Source organism: Pezoporus flaviventris, unplaced genomic scaffold (assembly GCF_033815535.1).
Source record: "Pezoporus flaviventris isolate CSIRO_AGI_PZ_B2104156 unplaced genomic scaffold, CSIRO_AGI_Pfla_v1 ptg000020l, whole genome shotgun sequence".
Taxonomy (NCBI): domain Eukaryota; kingdom Metazoa; phylum Chordata; class Aves; order Psittaciformes; family Psittacidae; genus Pezoporus; species Pezoporus flaviventris.
In genome coordinates, this window is record NW_026892568.1 from 7,601,370 (window position 1) to 7,627,753 (window position 26,384).

A 26,384-nucleotide genomic window follows, 5' to 3' on the forward strand; every position below is an offset into this window, starting at 1 on the left:
TCTACAGACAAGTGTTCTGGCTGCATTTTGGGGGTGGAGGATCTGCTGAGGGCAATCCTGAGCCGTGAGTACTGCTCCATGAGGACTTTATGCTCACCCTGGTTGCACAGTCTGGTACCTCCATGAGCTCCAGTGTCTCAGCATTGCATTGCACAGCACTTCATGCTTGCTTTGGGTTCTCCATGAATATTTATGTCACTGCATGTGTTGATGGTAAATGAGGTCAGCTGTAGGCTCTGGGAAGTGGGTAGGCTTGGCTTTAGTCCCTTTGAAGACATTCTTGGCATTTCTTGTAACTCCAAAATCTCTGTGTGTGGCTTAGGTCCTGCTTAGCTTTCTGTTGTGTGGTGTGTGCTATGCTATCCCAAAACTTTCTGGAACCAAACTAAACAGCAGTGCTCTCTCTTAACTTTCGCTAATGCTGCTGCAGTCACATCTTCTGTTCCTACACCCTCATGCCATGCCCTTTCACGAGGCAATTCCCACATGAGGGCAGTTCAAAGAGCAGCTGAATCTAGGGAGAGAAACATTGAGTACACCATTAATTCCCCCTTCTTATATGAGTGGGGGGTTACCTTCAGAGCTCTTGCTACTCTGAAGGTCTTTTTCACAGTATGTAGCTGAGCACTACTGCTCTACAGAAGAGCTCAGGTCTGTTCACAGCTTGATACAAGAACTTATTTTTCATGCAAGTTTTAGAGGCCAGGCTATGGAGCTGGTTTCAGTGCTCTGGGGCTTGATTTCAGTGGGGACTACTAAAGGTTAATTCCAGCAGCATCCTAGGGGCTGGTAGCTGATGTCTTTTGGAGTGACCATAGGCCAGAATTAGATGCTGCAGAGTCTAAATAACGGTGTCACTTCATGTGCCAGGCAGTTCCTGTATGTGTTCCATAGGTTTCTGAAGGGCACCCACAAGGTTGGTGGCATCCTTTGCCTGCCAGACTTTGGCTACTGACTCTGTCTGGCACTGCTGTATCTTTTGAAAACAGAAAGCTAATTTAGAGCTCTAGGTACCAGAGCCTTGTGAATTGAACAATTTCCTCTATGACCTGTCCTAGAAATCATAATTTCTCCTGTACCTTCTGTATCTTTGTTACAGATCAGTGCAGTTATTTATATAGAGGAGACCACCCTATTATTGCAATATTCTTCAAAAAGCTGTGAGCAGCTCCTGTGATCTTCTGGTCAGTCATGAACTTCCAAGCTGAAACCCATGTTTGGTCATACCATTAAAGTCTTTTATAGTGGGTTAGAAACTCCAGCTCAGCTGGAAGCAATTATTATCTGATATGTACCCTGAGTAGAACATAATTATACTTGTCACTAAGTGGCACTGTGTAAATTACTCTTTAATTGCTACACATCAAATCAGCAGCTACCCAGTCATTTTTCTGTGAAGATAAAGAGTTCCAGCATTAGCTTCATCACTCTGGCATCTGCCTTCACCCCATTTCTCATTTGTTCTCTTTAGTGCTTAAAGAGGTAATTTTATGTGATGAAACCTTTTTAATGTATTTGGCATTTGTCCTGTAAACCCTCTGTTGGCCTTAAATATGCTGGTAGAGAGTTTAATGTTAAAAACATAGGGATTAATATAGAAGATTTGTCATTCAAGTACTACTGTCAAGGTAATTACTGTATATCAGCTGAGGCCAAAATCTCTTTTCTGGCTGGTATGTTGATAAAACAGGGGCCATCACAGGGCTGAGGAATACAACACTGTTTTGGCCTTAATATGGAGTAGATAACTGTATTTAAACACTATTAATGTGGATGCACTTTATCCCACTTTACCCTTGATAAGTTAGGAGTTAGCAGAGAGGAGGAAAGACCTGATTACTGCTGCGCAAAGCTGTTTGTCTTATCTGGCAACATCTGGAGGCCAGGCCTTGAACCAGACTCCTTCATTTGGCTGCCACCGAGGCTGGGGCAGGTATGCTCATGGTCCATGCACTGTCCTGTTCTTGGCTCCTGGAAAGCCTTCCTCAAACCCAGTCTGCAGCGGTAGCTCTGAGTATTTCTCACCCAAAACAGCATTGCATGCTTTCTGTGATGGATTGAGAAGCCATGTCAAGAAGCTCAGAATTCAGATGTGGAGTGGAAATGAATTGCTGGCAGACTTGTTTTGTCCCTGTGTTGGGTTTTAGCTGTTGACAGTTGAAATGGGGGCTCTGCCTGCCCCTCTTCTGCAGAGCAAAGCAGATGGGCCTGATCAGTAGCATGGATGGCTGCTGGAGCGAGGTGTTTGCTTTTAATATGCTTCTGCTCCTCTTTCTAATGCTGACACCAGAAACACTTTGGCAAAGAAGCTGTGAGGAGCAGCCAGGGCTAGTAGCCAGCCTGCCCCAGTTTTACATTCCAGGCTGTAATTTCTAAAGCAGCTCATGCCATGAAGTGTGGACGGACTGTTCAGAATAGCAGAAGGAACATTTCCAGTTAGACTAAACTTCAGCAGTGTGCCTATGTGAAGCCTCTTCAGTCTCCTGCTTCAGGGAGCAGGGCTTGCAGCCGAGCAAACCTGTATCCAGGGAAGGTGCTGCTGCCCTGGCCCAGAGCTAGGGCAGTAAATTCAACTGCTATTCATTCAAAGTGTATGCACCTATGTGTTATAACCAATGTATAAGTGCAGTTGAAAGCCAGCATTCCAAATTCCTTGCATTCTGTGAGCCTCCTATCACAGGGTTTGGATCTGGGTCCTTTCTGGTGTTGCTTTCTCCAGTACTTTGCTATCTCGCTGGGGCAGCACTGTGTTAGGAAGACCACAGATGGCCATTTTAGTGTGCTTTTTTTCATTACCTTGGTTTGTTTTTATCTGCCCTTGTCTTTGGTACAAGGCTTTCTCAAGTGCTGAGTCAGGGTTCGAGGGCAGGCAGTGAATCTGTGGGTGCTAGAGAGCCGGAGCATTAGCCTGAGCCTTGGGTATCACAAGATGGTAAGAGAAAACAGACCTGGGTTTCTCTTTGTCAAAGCTAATCTCTGAAACCTAAGAGGCTAGAAACTTAATGGTGTGTGTATATATATATACCATATAATATATGTATTTTTATATATATATATAATATATATATTTATATATATTTTTGTATATATATATTTTTATATATATGTATTTAAGGAAAGGTGAGGTTTTCCAACAGTCCAGGCATTTCAGGAACCAGAGCATCAAAAATAATCACTCTACAGCTCAGACGTGGTAGAAAACTATGGGAGTTGGTGGCACAACATCCTGTTGTAATCCCGGTAGGGCAATGACAGGTCTGGTTTTAAAAGTCCTTGATTTACATCTCCATGGATTAATTATTTCTGACCTGCGTATGCACTAAATAACATAGATGGACTTTGACATTTATTTTCCATATATTTGATTCACTGAAATCTCAGTTGGGGTGCTATTCACAGAATCATAGAATAATTAGGGTTGGAAAGGACCATAGGATTATCTAGTTCCAACCTCCCTGCCATGGGCAAGGACACCTCACATTAAACCATGTCACCCATGCTCTGCTACTGAAGTGGTGAATTTGATGTTACACAACACTAAGGAAATTGAGAGCTGTGGCTTGAGACTCTTGTGGTTTATAGCTGTAGACATTTTCTCTGGACATCCCACCCCTGAATAAGACCTCAACACACTGTCTGTAATACCTTCAAACCATGAAAATCTTTGCAGACTAACCACATAAATGTGCACTATTAATGAGAACTCTTGGCAAACTCAGTGGCTTTGATAATGAGCTGCTTCTGTCTGCCCTATGGAAGTAAAACAGAATGTGGTCACTAGGTCTGTTGGCATTTTCTGCACACCCGGGTGCTTTGCTGCAGTGAGGCTCTTCCCATTGTCTCTGCCTCCTCCAAAGGAGGGGTTCTTTATTCTCACCTGTCAAAGCTGATCACTTTATTTACCTTCTGAATATGATCATACACTCTCCATCCAAAGATGCTGTTACGTTTTCTTCTGCTGACTCCTCAGCAGTGATTGCTCCAGGGTAGCAGTGAAACTCCTGGAGCTGTAAGAGACATCAAGTCTGTAATTACCTAAACTAGTTTTCTCAGAGTATTCTTTGAAGGGTTTCTCGCTGTCATCAGTGACAAGTACAAATCTCAGCTCCCTCAGACTGCTTCTTTCCAAAACCTGCCACACATTCTCTTCAGACTGGGGCCAGGGGCTTCCGGACGTGTTGACGTGTATTGAATATGGGCTTCTGTATCCTACAGCTGGCAGAGTTTGTCCTCAAGCTCTGCCTTGGGGCTGTTGGTGCCTGGTTGCATGAGCTAGGTTTTACTCAAGGTAAATTTTGTTTCCCCAAAAGAATACTGCTGATTTCCTTCCATTCAGGCTTTCTAAATTAGACACAGATGCAAGGAGTGTAATTATCATGGGATGGCTGCCACGCAGGCTGGATGCCATATTTTGGTATATATTTGTCAAATTAAATGTTGCATTTGCTTCTGCTGGTTTTTTGTGGCCTTCTTCATGGTCCAATCCCCAAATACTTGAGCTAATGTGTTTGCTGGCAGGAATGCCTTTGGGAAAAGTTACCGGGAGTGATTATTTGCAGGAAGCAAATGTGTCAATTTGCAAGTGTGAAAATTGTCATCAGCAACCCAGGTCTGTGTGTGTATTTCATCCAGCTGGGGACCAGTAACAGTCCCATCTGACACTGGTATACAGTCCAGACTGAGTGACAGAAATCAGAATATACCTGCTCGAAATGAATCCAGTTGAGTAAATGTTAACTGGGTCTTTTGTGGGTTAGGAAAGGAGAAGGATGAAATGAAAGAAATGACTGTGTTTGCATCGCGTGAGATGTGGCTATGGTCACCTTGCGCTCACTCATTATAGTTAATTTATACTACTTTGATGCCCACATATCTCATCTGGATGCAAAGGAGCCACATCACAGGATGGACAATTGGGTTCAGGATCCAGTTAACAGCATCATGGCAGATGATTTCCCAGTCTGTTTTATTACAGCAAATGAAGACTGTCTCCATTGCATGAATTCTTGGAACTTGTCACTTCTAATACACCATTAATTCATCAGTTTTCCCAGAGCATGAAGGTGACTGCTCTCTCTGTGGTGGTGCCAGTGAACTGTTCCCAGATCTGTTCTTTTTTCTTCTCCATACTCATTAACTGAGCGGGGAAAAAAAGGTTGTGGGGTAAATGCATTACACTGGTAGTTTAATGAGATTGTTGACTTCTGTTTCATAGTGCAGATGAATTGATTTAGAGAATGTTATGAGAGGGAGGAGTGTGCCTGGTGGCTTTAGCGCTTCTACAATTTCTTCTTCTCAAGGGATGTTAATCCTACAGCCAGCCAGCTAAGTTCATGGTGAGAAACACAGGTGAGGATTTCTCTTGATGTTTTAATCATCTCAAAAGTCACTCATTCCTGTGAGATCATTTGGTCTGTTTAAACTGGGAGTAGCAAAGGAAAAGCTGATCTTTAACGGAAGAATATAGATGCTGCTGGTTGTATTTGTGTACCATAGCTTGGGATATATTTATGTGTGTGTCTGTCTGCCTCTTGTATTGAAAGCTGGTATGAGATGCTTATGATAGGTGTGGTATCAGAAGTATTGGCACAGCTGTTTTGTACAATAGCATCTTTCGTCCACTCATCTGACGCTTAAGGCTGTATCTTTCAGGGTCTCAGCTCTTCCCTTGTCTACTGTTGCTAATGCTAAGCAGTTCTTGCTTTCCAAGTCCTTTGCATACATGAAGCGAGGCAGAGAGAATTACTTGAGCATGACCAGATGTCTGGAATTGGCTGGGGTAGCCACAGAATATGGGTCCCTGTCTTCCTGCCAGAGGTTTCTCCAGGACACATTCATTCATGATTTTGGTTTTGGCCACAAGGTTTTCTTTGTTTCCTTTACAGGTTATGACTCTTTACCTATTGCTAGAAAGTTCCCTGTACAGAAAACAGTAATGGCCAAATACCCAGATATATTAGATAACTGACAGAAGGAAAAATGATGAATACCTTTTTGGTGAATATGTATCTCAGCATCTGGAGAATTTTTGAATGTGAAATCTGTCAGGTAAATAATTACCTGTAAATGATTTGATCCTCTTTTACTGGATGGTGCAGAAGCAGGACATGAAGTCTTTTGCCTGCTATCAGCACAGGTTGAGTTTTATCTGCTGAGAATAACGTGGGTAATACTCTGGTAAAGCTGTGGGATAATGGGAATAGGAGTGCTCGTACTTATCCTGCAGGATATTTTCTCCCAGCATCCCCAGCCCTGTCAGTAGTCCCACTTCATACTGAAAGTATGTGTCCTCTTTGAGGATGAAGGAGCTAATTAGAACTGACTCCTTGTGGTGCAGAAAAGCAATGCCAGCCTCTGCAGCACACCATCCTGCTGGCATCAAAGATGCCGGCAGTGGCTCAGCAAGTGCAGCATGGTGCCTGTGCTCCCACCCAGGGTGAGCCGCACTCCTCACTGCGGCTCTCACCTGTGTTGAGGGTCCTGCTGCTGGAAACCAGCCCTTCCCACAGTGAGAGCATCAGGGCTTACTGCTGAGATGGCCTTGACCAGTTGCACCAGTCATTGCATGGGCTGGGTTTGGGACACAACACTGCAGAAGGGTGTAGAATAGATGCAATGAGGTCCCTGCTGCCCAAGAGCAGCCTGGGTCCATCCCAGATCTCTGCAAGTGTATCCCTAGTTCTGCTGGGGTGGGGTCTTACCTAAGGATAATAAAAAAGGGGCAGCATCTCCCAGTGTCACTTGCTTCCGCGTTTCCATTTTTCCCTTTCTGCTAAGCCCATGGTGTACCCCTGCCCTTCACTTGTGAGCTCAGACTTGCCCAGCACCTCCCTGCCAACAGAACATGTGCCTGCGCAGGGAGCAAGGAGAGAATCTGAGTGAGCTTGACCCTCTGCAGAGACACAAGGGTGTCCTGTGTCCATGTGGGGCGTCCGTGGTGTTACCCCATGAAGTCCTGCCCCTTGATTCAGGTCACTTCCTGGGGAGGGGGATTTTCACGTTTGAGCCAGTAAAGATTGTTAAATTGCTGTAAAATTGCTGGGCAACAAAGGTCCAGGAGACTTAACTCATCCTTGTCCCTGCGGCGTGAGATACAAACCAGAGTTTGTTCCACTTGTTGGGCACGTAGAGACCAGAATTCCCGAGTGTGAATTGTGCCAGACTGCTTTGGAGAGCTGCTGCTTCTGGAAGTAAATGATACCAAGACACTAAATTCTTTTAAATGCCTATTCAGTGTGACATCAGTGCTGGCACTAGGGTGTCTGCGTGTTGCTTCTCCCACCACTGTCTGCTTTTTCACTCTGCTTTTTGCAGTCCAAAAGCCACTAGTGTTGCTGCTGATTTGAACAGAGCAAAATGCAGAGATCCATCAGAGACTTGAGATCATTTAGGGGGATGGGGATGGGGGGGGGGGGGAGGGTGAAGAGAAAGAAAACAAAAACCTGGAACAAGTGTCACTGCTTGTGGGAGGTGAAATCACAAGCCAGTCTCACCACGGGGCCAAGCCCACCTCCACACTCTCTGCAGGGATTTCAGTCTGTGCTCTGTCTTGGATGGAGAGAGAAATTAAAATAGGCTGGTAACTTCATAAGATGGAAAAGTGTCTGCTTGTGAGATAGTTGAAGCTGCCGAGCTCTTCTGAAAGGGCCCATATTGGATGGCAAGGTAACATTTCCATAAAGCATGACGTTCCAGGATGTCTCCTAGGTGAAAAGTTAGTGACAATAATACCCATTCCTCTAGCGAAGGACTGAGGTTCCTTTCTTGCCTGATGTGTATCGTTTTGGTTTCTGGACATCTGTCTGCTTAATCTGTTCTCATTGTTGTAGCAGCACCAACAGATTAAGCATTTGATACCTTTCTTGTCACCATGCCTTGAAATGGTAATTTGTTCCTCAGGCCTCAAAGAAGGCAGGACCTGGATGCTTTCCTCACCCTAGTGTCCTGGGGCCAGCCTGTCCTGCTGGCAGCAGAGAAGACTTTATCCCCTGTACTTCTAGCCCAGCACTGCTGATGGGTATCTGAGCCTGACACAGCAGCCCCAGCTCCGTGGGAAGGTTGTCCTCAAAGTGCTTACAGGGATCTGACTGATGGTGACAGTTTTGAAGGCTGCTCTTCACGTAAGTGCTGCTGCCCAAGCAAACAGCAAACACCCCCTGCCTTTTTCTGTGGGCCATGCTGAAAAACTTGGAGTTATTTCCTAGCTTGTAAAATGAGAGGTTGATCTACAGCAGTTTTTGAATTGCTACAGCATGCTTCTCTGACTCTGGATGAGCTTCCACAACTTCAGGATATAGTAAATCTTTTTGCTAGCCTCTTAAGGCACTCTGGTGCAGTTAAGTACTTTGGTTTGATGAGAAGAGCTGGGGATTAGGCAGACATGTGAGACTGCAAAGAAAACCAAACAGGAGCACGCTTTTGAGGATGTACCCAGCATTTGTGCTGAAGCTGTGGTCCTGAGGAAGAGGGAGGACAAGGGAGGAGCTGGGTGGATAGCTGGACAAACAGATCTCCGTGTATTCCAAGTGCTTTGAGGGTGAATGAAAATCTTCAGAGGAATGCACTGTGCACCCAGCATGGTTATGAGATAAAGCACATCTATCTGTTGTGGTTATGTGAGCAGAATAGGCACCAGCTGCTCACATGCCAGTATCTGAGTAGCATCAGTAAAACATCATTAGCTAACAAGTAATCTTAAAGTGCTTATTTTAAAGCTTTCCCACCCATGCATACTTGCTGCTTCTCTATAGCAGCCTCCTGAATTTCTGATGTGTCGAATGCCATGGAGATTGTCACAGAAAAGACTAGTAGTCAAGAGCTAAAAAAGAAAAAAACCCTATTTGTTCCCTCTGTGTCTGTCTCCTGCTTTCCCTGTCTGTATGTCTGCCAAAACAGACAGCATTCATTTCACACCCAAGTGAGCTGGGGCTTTGTGAGATGTACCTGTGCACTGCAAAACATGACAGACAGCAGGCATGCACGGTCCTACAGGGGCTGATCCAAAGCATGCTCAGGTCAGCGGGATGCTCTTTGCCACCTGCAGTGGCTTTTGAACTAGTCCCATATTTAGTGTGCTTCAAATTTAGTGATTTGCTGTAGGGCCTCAATGCATTGAGCTGCAGTTATAGGGATCTCTTTTATTGTGGCTTGGTGCAACAAGGTACAATTTCCTGTAGGATATCCATATACTGTATGATGCCAATTAAACTGCTTTTCTGCTGCTGACAGGTATGGCTAACAGCAGTGCAGGCTCTGCTGGTTACAGAGGGTGCACACTGTTCCTGCTGTACTGGTCTTCAGAACCAGCCATGTATTCTGTAACTCCTGTGCTATCTACAGAATTAGGAATCAAACCAAAAGACCAGACAAGTTGATGGTGTGACTCTGGTGTGATGCAGATCTAAGCCAGAGCTTTGTGTGGAGAGCCCCTGTTAGGTCCAGTCCCCACTGAGAAGCAAGTCCCTCCCAGGATGGAGAAGAGACACGTGGTGTGGTTACTGCATAAGCTATAGGAGGACATGGACGTTGAGGTTACCTGCTTGAAGGTGGGATGGGGTCTTACCCCCATGCTTCTGCCTGTTAAGAGGCTGAGCTTCTGGGCCATGTTGGAACTGGACAATCTTTATGTCCACTTGTACACTCCCACACTTACAGGTGCTTGCTCGGTACCATGCTTTGAGCTGTGTTTGCCACTTGTAACTGTACTTCTGACAGACTGCTGAGGTTTTCCGGTGTAATGGACGCAGGTAACAGAGAAATTCCCTGTAGCCCACTATAGCTTTCTGTTGCAGGAATGAGGAACGACAAATTGTTCCTCCCTGGGGGGGGTTTAGGTGCTGTTATTGCAGGGCTCTTGCATTCCCCCCGCTTCAATAAGCTGGTTTGGCGCTTTGGTGCTTAGAGGCTGTGGGGGTGATGCTGAGCAGATGTGGTACACATCTCGGGGAAGGTCTTGGAAAAGTCCTTGGATGAAAGTCAGTGCCAGTGGCACTGGGTTGTCTCCCAGTGACCTTTTTCCCAAAGCATACACTTGCTCTTTCCAGAGCTGAAAGACAGCTCTGTTATCTTTGCTGCTGATCCACCGGGAACGTTAACAAAGCTGCCTTAGTGTGGGTTAGGAGCAATATGGTTCTTTTGCTCATGTGCACAGCTGTATGCATGCACTAAATGCCCCCGTCTGCCTGTTATGCGCAAGAGGAATGCACACTTTCACACTGATGCAACTGCGTGCGTATGCCCGCTGATGAGCATCCACTCTCCTGTGTGATAATTCTGCTGTCCATAGGCAGTTCTTGGTTCCCCCGTCAGCAGGCATCATGAATCCCTTCCACCCTCTGCACACAAGCTCTGCACAGCCCTGAGCAAGAACTACAAATCACAAGTAGTACATAAATAAATAAGATGGAGACAGAGCAACCTCCACAGAGTGCTGCCTTGCATGGTGCCAGAACAACCCTGTCCTCTAAAGAAACCTTTGCCATTTAACTCAGCTTGGGTATATTTTTCTTTCATTTAAAAGCGCACTCTTACAAGCATCACTCCAGCTCGGGGGAGTCATGCCAAGGATAACTCAGTGCTGTCCTGCCTCTGTGTGAGCAGTGTTCACATCTCAGCCTGCCTTGCAGGAGGGTGAACTTTTCCTGAAGCTCACCCAGGTCCTGCAGTGAGGAGCTGCTCAGTCCTTCAGGGCTGAAGCTGCCTTGCCCCATGCCACGTAGATGGCTTCAGCTCAGCATGGCTTGGGCAGAGATCACTTGTACCCCAACTTCTTTGCTCGCTTTCTCAACTGACCTGGCAGATTCTCTCTCTTCCTGAAAATGATTCCTCTCAGAAATAAAGAAAACATTGAACTGTGTGTTAGTTTAAGAGAAGATCCAAGTGGTATACAGTGTACTGTTGTTTCATGCATTGATCTCAAAGCACTTCGGTAAGGAAAGCCAATATTGTGAGCTTTTCTTTATTGACAGGGATGCGATGGAACTTGTTCAAGGTCCAGACCTGGGATAGGAGCTCCTCTTCTGGTAGGAGAGGCAGAGGGGACCCTCTGACACACTGTTCCTCCTGTTCAGAGCTAAGCAGTTTGAGGTATGTGCTTTTCTGGAGGAGTTTGCTAACCCCTAGGAGACAGATCCACAGCCCTTCTCCATCTCTGTCTGGCAGGTTACCCAAAGCTGCAGAAGTCCTTTCCTGCCTGCACTCCATCTCATCTCTGTTTCACAGCTGTATGTGAAGGTTTGCTCTGGTTGGTGTTCCCAGCTCCTCCGGCATGAAGTGCTCCTGCAGCTTGCTGAGCTGCAGCTGGGAGTGACCCGTACAGATGCTTGTGGGGAGAAGCCCTATGAAAGGCAGTTTCTAAACTCTTCAAAGGCAATTTTCAGGTGTAGCTGGTGGGCTTGGATGGGCTATGGGCAGCTGGAGTGGGTGTTAGTGGAGGGCTGCATAGTGTCATGAGTACTTCAAGCTCCCAAAGCTGCACGTTCATTATCTCTCTAAGGAGAGCTTGCCTTTCCAAGGATAAACTACTGCACTTCACTGAGACTAGGGTCATCTGACGTTAGCCTGCTTGCCTTAGCCAAGATATGCAAAGTGATAACTAATCCATTTGGGCAGCATTTTTACATGTCAGTGATGGATTTACCTGGCCAGGAAGAGAAGTTCTGAATGTGCCAGTGCAGCTCTTCCATAAGCACATATCCAGAGATATCCATTCTTTTCACAGCAGGGCAGAAGGACTGCTTTATCATTCACTGGCGTTGGGGGTGGGGGGTGGTGGAAGGAAATAAAATGAAGGCTATTTTACTGCAGTGACTCTGGAAACAGATGGATAACCTGGCTTGGGCAGGGCAGAGCCATCCCACAGAGCAACAAGTGGTCTATACTGAGAGAGGTCCCTCCTGCTGTAGAGACAGCTCCTGCTGCTTCCTTGCCCACAACACAGGTGATTTATGCTATCTATGTATGAACACATGACACCACAGCACCAGCTTTGTACAGGATTAAAGCCTCCCTCTAGTAAATACCTTTGCTTTTAACATTTTGCAGCTGAAATTTGTTGTCTGTATCACAGGTGCTTTTGAAGCCATTGGTCACCTTTGAGGCCCCGCTGTACTGAACATCTGCACAGGCTTTGCAAGCGGTACTCGGTGTCCTGGGGAATTTATATCCTAAATTAGCAAGAGGGACAAAGGGCGGGGGAGAGAAAGGGCAAGGTAGTGCTGAGAATCTTAAACACAATAAAATTAATCGACTGCTCTGGGGTCACATGAAAGTGTGTTGGAGCCAGTTTAACAATTCCATTTCAGCCACATTCCCATTGCTCCCTCTGTTCTGTGGGGACACACTGATTTCCTGGTGTGAGGAGTGTACAGGAACCCATTCTTGTCCCTGCAAAGGGCATTTTGTTGTTCAAGTGGGGGATTATAGACTGGGCTTTTGCTTTTCACCACCAAGGCTTTGAGGAGTTTTTTCTTCTGAGGAAAATGTCTAAAGCAGGTATTTGTGATTCTTAAAACATCCAAGATAATCCTCAAGCATTCCAAACCCACACATCAAAGCCTATGGGCTTCTCTTCTCAGTCAAAGATTTTAATAGTCTAGTGTGCCTGCAGAATGGGAGACAGACAGCTTTTAGGTCTGCTGGCTGAGTACAGCTACTTTGTGCATTACAGTCAATCTTGTTCCTTTAACCTGGGAAAGAAGTCTTAGGGTAGCAGCTGCATGGAAAGGATGGAGCCCTCTCCTAGCTGGGCACAGGCATGCCCTTACCTCCCAGCCCAACTGCCCAGGGCAAAGGCAGCCACAAAGAGCAACTACAGTGGGGTCTGATCCCATGGCTGGTCCTGCTGCGTGGTGCTTTGGTGCTGGTTGTTTTCTCTTAGAGGTTATTCAGGTTTTAGCGCCATCCATTGATCAGGAACAGGATGAATTAAGGCTCTCTTTCTGAGGTGCTGCAATGTGGCAGCGTTGGATGCCTCCTTCAGTGTACGTTCTGCTGCTTGGCCAAAAGCAGATCTTTTCAGAGATAGATTTCAAACCCAGGAAGAATTTTTAGACAGCAGCAAGCAAAGAAAGCCCCAGAAGCTTACAAAAATGGTTCTTCTTTAATTAGCAAAACTAAATTGTAACCAATCCACCAGCCAACACTGGTTAATTGCAAACGGGAAAGTGCTCTTACTATTTTTGGTCCATCAAAAAAAGCCAGGGACACGATGATGTTTTAATGAAGCCAGATGGCCAAAGCTGCTGTACTGAAATCCAGCCATGAAGGAGAAGGCTGGAACAGCACAGGAAGCTTCAGCACAAGCTGCCTTAGACAGAAGAAATGTACCATTTTCTGACATTCTGAGACTGCAAAGCTTTGGAAATTCCACCTCAGGTTATTTTGTTTTTTACTGTTTCTAGTGGGACTTGGGGTAGACCTCACATTTGAGTACTGCAAGTCCTAGAAAATGGAGTACTTTATCATTCACGAGATCGCAGAATGGTTTGGGTTGGAAAGGACCTTAAAGCTCATCCAGTTCCAACCCCCTGCCACAGACAGGGACACCTTCTGCTAGAGCAGGTTGCTCCAAGCCCTGTCCAACCTCATTAAGATCATTTGATATCTTGACAGTTATTAATGTGGACAGCTGAAATTCTTGGTTTGTGGGGTCAAAGGGTAAAAACTGGATTGGGTGGGTTTGTTTTGGTTTTTAGTGTAAAATGGTACAACTGCATTGAGTCCAGTGGAAATCAAACCTATTTCTATTGCTTAGAGACTTGTCCCTGTAGTTTTTCCTTGGTAAGCTCAGTTTGCATGAAATAAGAGGTTCATTGCCTCAGTTGAAAACACAGGATAGGCAGACTCTGGGCAATATGAAACATGTACTTCTTCCAGAGATCTCAGCCTGAACTGGAATGTATTTCTATGTCAGTCCTGGGTTCACTGCGTGGTTTGGCCAATATCCTTCATAGCCAGACTTGCTTCTCCGTGGGCTACCTGCACATTTCAGCCAGCCCCAGGCAGGACCCCACCAACGCTCCACTCCTGCCTTACTCCCCTCCAGGGTTTGCTAAATGTTGCCAAAGTGTCTGAATATTTTGGCAATACACAAGACAAGGATGAAATCAACATAACTCTTCCTTGACTTGAGTGGAGATGCTGTTCTCATTTGAAGCCAGGTTCAGCATCTTCAAAGCTCTCTTCGTGCACTTCCAACCCCCAGCGAGGTTGTTCTGGGAGGGCTGCTGGGTCAGTGGCTGCTGGGCTCATGGCATGCTGTGTCTTGCTGCCGTGGCTTGTTGCCCGTGGTGCTGAGCTCCCTCCAGTCCCTGTTCCTGACACAGAACAGAAAGTTGCCTCCAAGGATACCAGAGAGTAGTGACTCGCTACCTCACAGAGACATTTTGGATGCAACAGTTGTGGTTGTCAAACGCTTGTAGTTAATGAATTAATCATGTTACACTCTCCTTTGAGCAGTAAACCATAAACTAAACAAGCGATCACCTGATGATGTGTGTTTCCCTTAGCATTTCCAACAAACACGTTAGAAGCCAGAGAGCACTGCTGCTGCCTTGTGTGCTCAGGTTTGTGCAGCAGGTTCAGTAACTGAAAGCAATTGAGATTTCTTGGAAAAGAGAGCTTTGGGAGGAGTGTTGCTACACTGCTTCCCAAAACATGTGGGTACCTGCCTCCTTTTTGTTATTGTTGTTTCTCTTTTTGAGCCCTAGTGATTAAGAATTACAAATCTTTGTCATAATATTTGATCCTTACGGGGCTCAAAGAACTCCCTTACTGATGCTCATACCTAAGTACTGGCATTTGCCTTCCTTTCCCACAAAGATTAATTTATTTTTAGGGGTCTGTCCATTAGTGAGTGGCACATCCGAAAAAACAGATTTTGGATGAGTTGTGGCTGGAATCACTGTTGGTGCCAGTGAATTAACCCTGTTATAGGAGTTTCAGGGTGCCTGTGTGAAACGGGTAATGCCAGAATCAGCCAGGACAATAGCTGCAGTCAGAGTTGCTATGGCAAATCCCATCCTGCCTGGCCCTGTGTCAATGGATGTTTCACTCTGTTGTTGAGGCTGGTTATTTCACTGATTTTTTAATGTATTTGCTCTTATTGTGTTATGTTATTATATTCCTAGACAGCTTTAAACTAGTAACAGCAGCTACTTGACATGTAATTAAATCTAATGACAGCGAAAATTATGCATGATTGAGTGTTTCGGGTTTTGAAACTGAATTTATGATTTTTGCACTTTCTTTTGTGGCTAAAACATGAGGTCTTCTCACAGCCAGATGGTTTGCCAGGTGATGAACATTTGGGAAGACTGGATTTAGCAGCAAGCCTTCAGGGTGCATATAAAACTCTGACTGTTTTGGCTGGTAAACTCCCTGATCTCTAACTATGGTGATGGGGTGTATGTTCCTGGGAAAGAAGACTAAAACCAAGCTAAGCTTTCTCCTAAAATGCATACAGCACCTACTGCATTTGGCCAGCTGCTGCAGTTTGGCCTGTGGTAGTTACACACACGTTGGATTTATCTGCTTTAGCCTGTAGTATTTTTGGTTGGTACCTGCTTGAAGTATACACCAAGTGAAGTGAAGCAGCTTTGGTCACAGCGTGGGACAGTCTGATGTTGTACTTCAGTAACAGGAGAGGTGGTGAACTGAGGAGAATATTTCTGTTTTAAACCCAAAGCAGCTGGACTGGGTTGAACTAGTTTTGCTCTTGGTGCCTTTCTGCACAACTGGCATGTTTGCTTCTTGCATTGCTGCTGAGCATGAAGCTGGGGATCACTTAGAGCTCTGAGGTCTCTTTCCTGAGTAATAAAAGTTAGTGAAGGGTCCATCACTGTGTACGTAAAACTAAGATTATTTTTCCTCACGTATGTGTGTTTATTAATACCAGCAATGGATTTTTCTGCTGTTTGGCCCTCATTCAACAATGTGAGATATTTTCTGCAACATTTGCAGTTAGCCGCGTAGTTTTACTCCACTGAAAAAACAGAAATCAGCAACAAATTGCCTGCTTTTGCTCTGCCTCTCCTTTTCCAGCCCACTTTGAAATATGCCTCTGAATGCTTCTAAGTTCTCACAGTATAATTTGTTCTCTGTTATTGCACTGCCTCCTTGATTACCTTGATTCCACCGTGCTTCTGATGTGCCTAAATCAGTCTCCTTAACTGCAAATGAGGTGTAAGCAGGACTTAAAGTTGCAAAAGTGATCAGGATCATTTAGAACTGACACTTTGTTCAGGATATGACCGTTCATGCAATAAAGAGATGGCACAAAGCCCCGTGCAGAGCTGGTCTGGATCCAGGGGTGCACAGAACAATGTTGAATGTACCTGACTGTCCATTTAAAGTAAAGCTAGTCAAATACAAGGGAGGGTTTGATGCTTTTCTTGTAATGAATTCTTCCCTCTTTTACTGGAGACAGCTGGAATTTGAGCTGGAGAAAGAGCAATGGCTGACTGAGGTTTGATCACGCATGTTGAGAAGAAGGAAAGAAAGCCAGGGTGTGTGGAACAGCTCCACTGCGCACTGCATGGAGGGATGCTCAGTCATGCCCCAGGCAAGTCATTTCTGTGTAGGCATCCCAGCGTGGCAGTCATGGAAGATGTAGATCACTTTGGCAAGAGGAATGGCTTTTTTTCTAGGCAGCTCTGTCAAGATGTGCATTTCTCCCCAAGATCTGTTCGGTCTCTGCCTTCTCCTTTTAATGCCCTCAAGCAAACCCTGAAATGAGAAGTTGCCAAGCAGGCACCCTAGAGAAATGGAAGATCACCTGCTGATCTGGGAATCCCACCCCTCTCAACCTGGTCTACATATTAAACTAGTGACATAGAGCTGAAAAGCTCCTTACATCCCTGCTTGTCACCCAGCCACTCCTTGCCTCTCTTGTAGCTGTAAGTGAAAGAAAACTGTGCATGGTGGTTTATTGCCCAGATCCTCTTCTGGGACCGTGTGCCAAGGTTTTCCTATCTGGTTAGAAGGAGTTGCTGGCTGGAGATATCCTAGTGTGGGACACTTGCACAGGAGAAAAGAGTGGCCCAAAGCAGCCTCACCTTCTGCCCTTGCAATTGCTGGGTTGCAGGAGCAAGGCAGGGGCTCAAATCAGGCATAGATTAAACCAGGCTTCATCAGTGAGCAAGGAGGGAGGTTTGGGCCTGTGATTGCTCCAACTGCACGTGGGGATTAGGCAGAGGGTGGGCGCTGCACCACTCCCCATTGTGGGTGCTCATCCCATCCAGGCAGGTTTTGGGCAGAGGGATGCTCAGGGCAGTAAGCAGCTGCTCTCTGCTCTGCTACTTGGACCATGGGACTTTTTGTAAGCCCTGTGGTTTGGACAAAATAGAAAGAAGCTTTTTTAAATTAAGTATAAGCAAACCAATGAGTAAAACTTCATCTTGAAGTGAGAAATTGTGCTGGTTTGCCTCCTAAAGGCTGAAATGAGACAATTCAGTGGTTGGGCGGGGGGGAAGGAACTTCCAGAAGGATTCTTAAATTTCTGGGTGGATTTGCAAATAGTTTGGGTAAACACAAACGTCATCCTTCTCTGGCAAAGACACTCTCCAACCGAAAACAGTGCCTGGCCTCGACTGTAGTTTGCTGCCTGTTTCAGCCACCAGAGTGGGTACCTAGCCTTTCCTAGCTGGTAGGAGCACTGAAGGAGTCAGCATCTCAGACCTGGTCCTTTCTGGACACCCTGCCATGGTGTATTTACAACTCCACTTCCTTTGGGTCACGAGGCATTGCTCAATGCTCCCTGGTTTAAATTAGCAAAACAAAATAATTGGAGTTTTGACTTGTGCTCTGTTGAGTTCAGCTGGTGAAATCCAGGCTGTGGGGCACTGCATGTCTGAGAGACACATGGATTTAAGACCTTAGGATGATGAAACGGCTCCTGGCTCCTGATCTCACCCCACAGAGAAGGGAGATTTAGCAAACAGGGTGCAAATGCAGAAGCATGGTCTGAGGTATGCAAACACATGGCCATGTGTACACACACATCCCTTTCACACCCATTTCAAAATCACCTTTTGGATCTTTGACTGATGATAGGCTTCTGCAAGGAGGACTGAACAGGCACAATAATTATTCTATAGCTGTTATTAACCAAGCAATTAATGCATGGTTGTTCTGTCTTTGGACCTCGTTGGCTGCTCTGGCTCCTTCATTTACCTCCAGCAGCCTCTCGGGGTTGAGTTGCTGTTTGGCTTCAGGTAGAGGGAAGCTGATATTAATATTTGGTATCTGAGTGTGGCTGATGCCCTGTAAAGTTAGTTGGGATGCAGAGCTGGGGCACATGCTGCTTGTGAACTGCTTAGAGCCTTGCTTTTACTTGTATATAATATTCCTTTCTTGTTGCCTGTGCTGAGTGCTGATGGATGCAAGTGTTTGAAGCAGCAAAAACAAATCCCAGCCTGGGGTGGAAATTGAAAAGCTTGAATGAAACCTCTCATTATTCAAAGCTGACCCAGGATTGGTGGAAACGTCACCTGCAACCCTTCCCTGACTTTCAGGTATCGTCTTTTCTCGTGGCTTTGTTGATTTGATAAACACACTGCAAGCCCCTGCCGAGAGCACAGCGCAAGCTTCAAAGGAGGAATGAGAGCGCAGCCTACGGCTGAGGCTGTGTCCCCCTCCTGGGAACCCTCCCACCCTGCATGGAGCCCGCTCACCTCTCAGGGCATGGCAGGACTCTGGCATGGGCTCACTTGTAGAGCACATTGGTTGTGCTGCTTCCAGGGCGCTTGTGGCACCCACAGAGCCATGGGAGGCTTTTTGTGAACGTTTCATGTGAGATGTGTTGGCTGCAGTGGGCTTGGCGAAGTTCATCAGAGCAGGGACAAAGGGGTTGGATTGGTTGACTCCAAAACCAGATCTGCTCCTGTATCTTTTAGTAACTCTTCTGCAATATTGGCATGGGTGTGTAAAGCCTGGATGAGTTGAGGTTTGCAAACTGCCCTCTCATTTTGACTGACTGATTTTAGAAGAGATGGACTGTGCTTGCTAAAGGATCAACCTGCAGTAGCTTTCATTCACAGTTACGGGGACTGGTAATGCTGGGCTTATATTGAGCTTTTTTGGCTATTTCTGAGTGAGAAGAAGTTAAAATTGCAGTATCCAAAAAACAGGAGGCCAAACTTCACATTTTGATCCATGACAAACATGTAAGTGGAAAATGGGTTCATGGATATAGCCAGCCTCTATACCTCTCATCTGCGGCCTCCCTGTTACCTTAAGTGGGGTGAATAATGCTTTACTCTTTCTAATAGGCTTGGACTAGTGTGTCTGCAGCCTGAGAAGGCTCTGAAAACTAACAAGTACTGTCAGCATAGGAAATAGCTAAATATAACAGTATTTCTGCTCCTCTGAAAACAGGAAGGGGCTAATCCTGAAGTAGGACTTGCTAGTCAGTGTGCTGCACTGCAGGCAGGGAGCAGGTACGGTGCCATGCCCTGCAGGACCACTGTTGATGGTGTGCATGGAAGCAGTTGGCAACACAAAGTGAGGGTCTTCCATTTCTGCAACAGTTCAGTGTTAAAACTTTATGCACCAGAGTCCTCTTGCATGAATGTGTCATTTTCCCCACACATAACAAACTTTAAGCCATGCATGCAAGAGGCAATTTCTTTTCCAAGTGTGTCTCCCAGGGAGGCTGGAGGCAGAGCTCTCTCTGTCCCCATGAGCAATGAGCATTTAAATGCTTTGAAAAGGCATAGATGGTTAAAACCTAAATTCAGTTTCTGTAGAAGCACACAGACCTCACTGCCTAATGGCTGGCATATCACCAGGCAGTTCTGAATTTACTAAGCATTAATTTGCTTCTAATTCTGTAATTTGCTAGAGCTGTGTTGGCACTGCATCCTTGGATCTTTGCTAATGAGGTAACAGGGCTAAGGCAAGCACAGGACTCCTGTACGGATGCTGGCAGCATCCCAGAGAGGGTTCTTTTAGACTCACTGGAGAAGTCCCAGACGTGGAGGATGTATTTACACTAATGATGCTTTAGCATCAGTGAAAGCTGGGACACGCAAAGTGTTCTTGGTGTAGGCAGGACTGCATTCACAGTTTTTTAGCAGTAAAGCAAGATCATTTCCTGTGGAAGGAACAAGTGATCTCACTAAAGGGGAACTGGCTCTTTATAACTTGCAATATTAGGGACTTCAGATAGTGTAGCTTTGCCCATTGGAAACTGCATCTCTTCATCCCCTCCACCCCCTCACCCCCTGCCATTTCCTCTTGGCCTTCATGATATAGGTCTGGTCCCTCAGGCTGGATGTTGCAGTTTGTTGATGGATGCCCTGACAGTAATATCAGAGGTTCCCAGTTCCTCCTTGGAGGAGGGCAGAGGGCAGCTACACTTGTCCAGCACAGATGATGTTCCCCTACATGGCTGCTCGTCTGTTTGGGGTCAGTGCATTAGGGCATGATGAGTGCTCCCCGGTGACGGCACTGGCATGGGAATCCTGTCTTGCTAACATGAGCCATGGTGTAACTCCACTATGGACACCTGTATGAATGGAGGATCAAGCCCAGTACATACACGAGTGTAGAATAAACGTCAATACAAACCAAAACCAGAACACCCCTGGATATGCCTCATCCACATTGTCCAGTCCTATTCAAAATTCAAACTGGATTGCATGTCACAAACATCGGCTACTTTGTCTTTATTTCATCTGTTTTAGTCCTCATACAACTACAAATTTAGCATTACACCTAAAGGAAGAGCAAACTACAGCCATTCACTGGATAACATCATTTTAAACTCTGTGAGACAGCTGGTACTGTTAAAAAACATGACCCTGTTATAGGCTTTCATTATTGGTGGCTACTTGAGGAGATATACACTATAAAATACAAAGGTAAAAAGCAAAGGGCTATTTAGATAGATGTTCAGCTGAATGCTGCTAGCATCAAATCGGTGGCACTGAAGAAAATGGGAACAGACAGCACAGCCTCTGGATTAAATGTGTGCACATTATGGATCTGCTAAGTCTTTGTCTTTACAATGTACACTTTAAATCAAAGCAACAGGGAAGTCGGTATTGATTGTTCTTGGAGATATATTTTACCTTCAGGCATTGCTGTTTCCCAAAGGAGCGTGAGCAAGAACGTATGTCTCTGTGCAGTGCTGACTGCTTGTGGACAGGGATCTCCCTGAAATCCTCTGGAACCGATTCCTCCTTTGGAAGTACCCACTGCTGCTGCTAAGGGTCCGCTGCCGGTTCTTCAGGTACTCCCTGTAGTTTTTGGTGAGCAGGGTGTAGAGGAAGGGGTTGATACAGCTGTTGCTGTAGGTCAGGCAGGTTGTCAGATAATTAATGTTCTTCATTACCTTGGGAGATAAAGGGAAGGATTCATAATACTGGAAGAGGAGCTGCCATATCCAGAAAGGCAAGAAGCAAGCCCAGAACACCAGCACTATTGTGAAGATTAAATAGAGCACCTTTTGATTTGGCAGACGCTTGGTCTGCTTGAAGGATGCTGTTTGTGACACCCAGTATATCTTAGCTAATCGGATGTATAGGTAGCCAATGATCATGCCTGGTCCCACGATGCTGGTACCAAAAAGGATGGTGAGATAGACTTTGTAGGACAGTTTGCTCCAAGTGGGTAGGCAAATGCTTTTGTTGTCCCTTTGCACCAGCTGGATCATGATGAGCATTGGGAGAGTGAGCAGCAGTGACACCAGCCAGATAACAACAGCAATGGCCTTTCGGTAACTCTTGGACCTCTTGACAGTGTCCAGGGGCTTCAGCACAGCAAAGTAGCGCTCTGTGCTCATGACTGTGAGGGTGAAGATGCTGGCGTGCATGGTGAGGAAGTCCAGACTGAACAAGATGCGACAGCCAATGTCCCCAAAGTACCATTTCTGAATGAAGTAGGTCCCAACAATGAAGGGGATGGTGAGAAGGTAAAGCAGGTCCGCCAGCGCAAGGTTGATGATGTAAATATACATGGAAGCAGATGACCGCAAGTAATGGCACATCACTAGCAAGGTGTAGACATTGCCTGTCACCCCAATCACACACATGAGGGAGAGGATTGTCCCGATGGTGCAGATGGCAATCATGTCCTCCATGGAACCGGCAGCTGATGTGCCATCCCTGGTGGCATTGGCAGAGACATTGGGTCTGATTCTGAACAGGCTGCCATCGCTTGTGTCTGCCACCATGTAGGGGGTTGCAGAAAAGTGAGTCTCCAGCTCGTCACTTAGAGACATCCTCCTGGCCTTTAAATTCCAGAGGCTTTGTTCATGCCCCAGGGGTCTGAAGGTCTGTTCTTTCTGCTCTGAGAAATGCAGCTGCTGGGAGACGGTGAACCATTTCTTAGCAGGATCTCATCCAAGGAAGATCTGCATTCTCCACTGGAGGAAAGACATCAGAAATCAACACATTAGAAAGCGGCCAGAGCAACACAAATTATCATGTAGAAATTACCTGTCCCTGAGTGCCAACCATCTCCTGCACTGAGGCCATTTGTGTAAGGCTCTATCATTACAAGAGCACAGCTTTGATGAGTGACATGTCGTAGTGCGTCCAAGGAAAAGGGACAGAAGAGATTGTGTGGATTGTTGGAACCACTCGGTGTAATCCTTGAAATTAATTTGGGCTTGGAGGAAAGAAGTGTCCTTCCTAAATTCATAATGACAATTTACAGACCCAGCAGCATGTTTTCTTAAACCTCTTTGCTAAGCTCTTAACTCTGAAGGAGTAAAAGCCCCCCAGAAAGGGTAAACAGACTTTGGATTTACCATTTGCAGCCAAGCTGTCTGTTTTGTGTAAGTGATCCATTCAAAGTCTTGTCCAGCATTTCTGCACTGTTTTCAGAGCAATTTCCCTTGAATAAGAACCTTTTGTTATGTCCTGACCTGCAGCTTCAAACTGTGTGTGAATGATAGAGAAAAAAGGCACTTTATATCTATAAAGCAAGGTGTAGGTTTCACTGTGGGTTTGATATGCCTGTAAACACAGGGTTTTTTCATGCTTTCTGTCAAGTGTGATCCCTCAGGATCTTCATGTGTCCATGCCCAGATCTATTTCAGACAGACCTGTCTGTGAACCTGTCTAAGCAGCCTTACACAGGAAGGTGTGAATTGCTCTGCAGCACATTAGGCAGGTAGTCAGTCCTTGTACGCAGGAGCTTTTGGTTAGCTCCAGCTCAATACTGTACAAATCATGAATGTGTTGCTTTGAATTTGTGCTGGCTCTGGGTGCGGGCAAAGGGAGATCAAACCTACCTGAGAGAAACATTCCAGAAGTAGCTAAAATGCACAAATTTTAAGGCGTACCAAAAGCCTGTGCTGACCTAAAAGTCACTGCACACAGAAGTGTGTTTGCACTGTGTATTTTACTCAGATTGTCTCAGGAAAGTGCTGTGAGAAGGGATGCTGGACTGCCTTGTCCTTGCAGGGCTCAGCAGACAAAATCTCCCCTCTGCCTCATTCTGCTGGGCAGGTGGGGTTTGATTTGTCCTGGGAATTTACAGGTTTTCCCAGTGACTTCAGTGTCCCTTTGCCTCTGCACCAGCTCTGACTCCTTTGCACCTCTGCTCCCACTAGCTCCTTGGCAGCAGGATTACAGAAGCAGGCCCTCCTCCACTGTCCTTTTGCCAAAGACCCTGACAGGTACCTCTGTAGCACTTGAGGATGGACGGTGTTCATCCTCTTCATGACTTGCCCTCACCTTTTCTTCTTCCCATTACCAACTCCTGTGGATAATGGGTGCTATGGAGATGTCATGCAAAACCTCTGTATAAAAGAGGGCAATCCAGTACAGAGGGGGATTTTTCCTTGCTTAAAACTGGGATAGAGGTGCAAACAAAAAAAGTAATACACAGAGAGCCCACCTCCCACCCACGTCCCTCCAGTGCAGATATCCAAGGGGAAAGATGAAGTGTAGTTCTTCAGTGGTCAGTGCTCCTTAAGGATGTCGCTCCTCTGGGCTGGTCTCCAGCAGCTTCACCAGCATCTTGGCTTTCTTGGACCTTGCAAACCCAAATCTGCCTTCTCCCTCCCCTGCCACGCTGTGCTGTGCCTTCCTGCTTGCCTCCGGGCGTGTGTAGCCAGTGTGTCCAGGCACCAGCCTGCTCCCTCGTCATCCACTTCATCACTGTTCATGTACGAGCTGTGGTGGCAGCAGAAGCATCATGCATGAAGAAGACGTGATGCTCAGGGAGCACTGCCTCCTCTGTCACACAGTCACCAGCACACTTGGTTGGAAATCAATGGCTCTGCGCAGGATGCTCCAGCCAAGCCCAGAGCTGGTCTCAAGCTCAGTTGGATTTCTGGTAGCTCATTTTCAGGAGCGTGTTGCCACTGCTCAGGTGCTGTGCCCCTGCAGCTGCCTCACTTTGTGTTCCAGGCACTTGCAGCAGGTCTGTGCCATGCCTGTGCATGTCTGTGTGGTTCCCCGCTGTGACAGCTCCTGCAGGAGAGAGACCAGCGCACCGCATCTCCCCGCTCCGCTCCTCTTCCATTGAACCTGCAGTTTGCTCCATTCATAAATCTACTACAGCACTAATTCAGTTCAACTTCACCTGTCTGCAGACATAACCCACAGGTAAGCAAGTCCTCATCCTGGAGGAGGAAAGCTAAGCAATGTGAGGAGACCTTGCATCGTTTTAAAGTTACTGTCATTTCTGTGCTCATACATAAGCACGCACACTTGCACACATGCACACACACACAATAGAGAGCTTGTTATTCCAAGCAGCCATTCAAGCATCTTTCGGTCTAAGCAATACCCTCAGCCAATCCTGCCTTTCCCTCTACATTAGCATCACACAGGAGTACCATGCACATTCAATAGCTGCAAATAGAAATGAATTCCTCCTGCTCAAACCTTGCTTTTAAATCCAGCAGATGAAGTATCCTACAAGAAATAAAACAGAAACGATTCCAGTAGTATTAAAGCTGAAACTTAAAGAAAAGAAGGGAAAAAAGCAAATCCTCCTTCATGGGCAGACAGCGAGAGATCCCCGTGCTCCGTCGCATCAGGAAGGGCAGCAGCAGGAAGGCAGCATGCTTCCCAGCCAAGTATGTTTGAAATCTGTGCGCTCTTCATACTCATTCACTCATGCCTGCTATTTCTGTTACTCAGTGACGTGAGGCGTAGCGTGGCTTTGGCTGCAGCCAGTGAAGAGCCTGTTTAAAGCAGCAGCATTTTGATAGCCATGACTTGTTTAATCAGCTCCTCCCTGCTTGGCTAGCTGGGGATGAGAGATGTCAAGGCTGTTTTCACCCCGGGACTGATGATAGGAAAAGCCATCCCGCCCCTCCTTCCATCACACTGAGGAGTGCAAATGCTTGATGTTGCCTGAGCTAAACCGTTGTGTTGGGAGAGCAGTCGGGCCAGGGAGGGTTAAATTCCTGCAGGAGGGTCGGCTGTCGAGGGACACTGCAGAGCTCCTGGATTTGGAGATCAATTCCAAAGTGAAGGCCAAGTTTATTTGGGTTGGACAGTGTAGTAACAGATGAATCTGTGTGGTGGTATCATGCACCACAGCATGTGAGATATTCCAGGCTGGCAGTAACAAAATGTTATCTGGGTTGTCTGGGGTTTGGCTGTTGCCTTTCCCCAGGGATACTTAAGGGGAGAGTAAAGATGGAGTGAGACCAGCCATTCACCTGGAGAAAACCCAGCGTGAGGAAAGGGCTGGAGCTGAGAAATGCAGAAGCTGAACTCAGGGTTATTTTGTTAGCAGCTGAATATTGTGCTGGTGGCTTGCACACAATGGGATTGTTCTTCCTCCCTGTTCCCTGCTTTAGCTCTGTGGACCATAGGGAATTGTTCCTGATTTAAGCCAGCAGGAAGTAAGGAGCACCCACCTCTCCCACGTGAATGCTGATGGACACGGATGTGTGGGAGATGCCTGTCAGGCCCATTGCTTCACCAGTCTGCACTGGGAGCCAGGACAATTCAGTGATGCTTCCCAGCATGGGACTCCTGAGAGGCAGCAGCTCCTGGTACACCAGGCTCATCCATCCTGCATCACTGTTACCAAACAAGAGCTGTTCCCTCCTCTGACTCTTTCCCTGGGTACTTGTATCATGTTTTCCTTGTTCTCAACCTCTTATACTGCTATCCAGGTGCTTCCAGATGCACCTTGTGTCTAAGGTCTTGTCTTCCTGCAGTGTAAACCCAATTTTGCTTGAACTACACAGGGTGCCCATGGTAGCTCCTGGAAGTCTTGGTGGGCACCGCTGTAGCTGGCCCCACAACCGGGCAGCTGGTGTGCAAAACAGGGCCCTTTGAGTGGGCTTTTGAGTGTCGTGAGGATTCGGGTCAGGAGCAAATCCTCATGTGAATGCTTGATTTTGCAATGAAAATAGGTTTCACGTTAGCAGCTCTAACAAGGGCTGGCTGAGAAAACCCCAGCCCGAA

General features: G+C 46.4%; 1 protein-coding gene across 1 annotated transcript; it reads right to left on the minus strand.

Moving 5' to 3' along the window:
• Positions 1-20,651: 20,651 nt before the first annotated feature.
• On the minus strand, positions 20,652-25,175 carry UTS2R (urotensin 2 receptor). The gene is made up of 2 exons (XM_061455567.1): positions 24,843-25,175; positions 20,652-22,366 (listed from the first exon to the last, which is right to left on the minus strand). Exon 2 carries the CDS (start codon positions 22,220-22,222, stop codon positions 21,074-21,076), a length of 1,149 nt encoding a protein of 382 aa, XP_061311551.1. The 5' UTR covers positions 22,223-22,366; positions 24,843-25,175; the 3' UTR covers positions 20,652-21,073.
• Between the last annotated feature and the right edge of the window lie 1,209 nt (positions 25,176-26,384).

Excerpts from the sequence above, each read along its gene's own strand:
- UTS2R (XM_061455567.1), bottom strand. The coding sequence starts at position 22,222 with ATGTCTCTAAGTGACGAGCTGGAGACTCACTTTTCTGCAACCCCCTAC.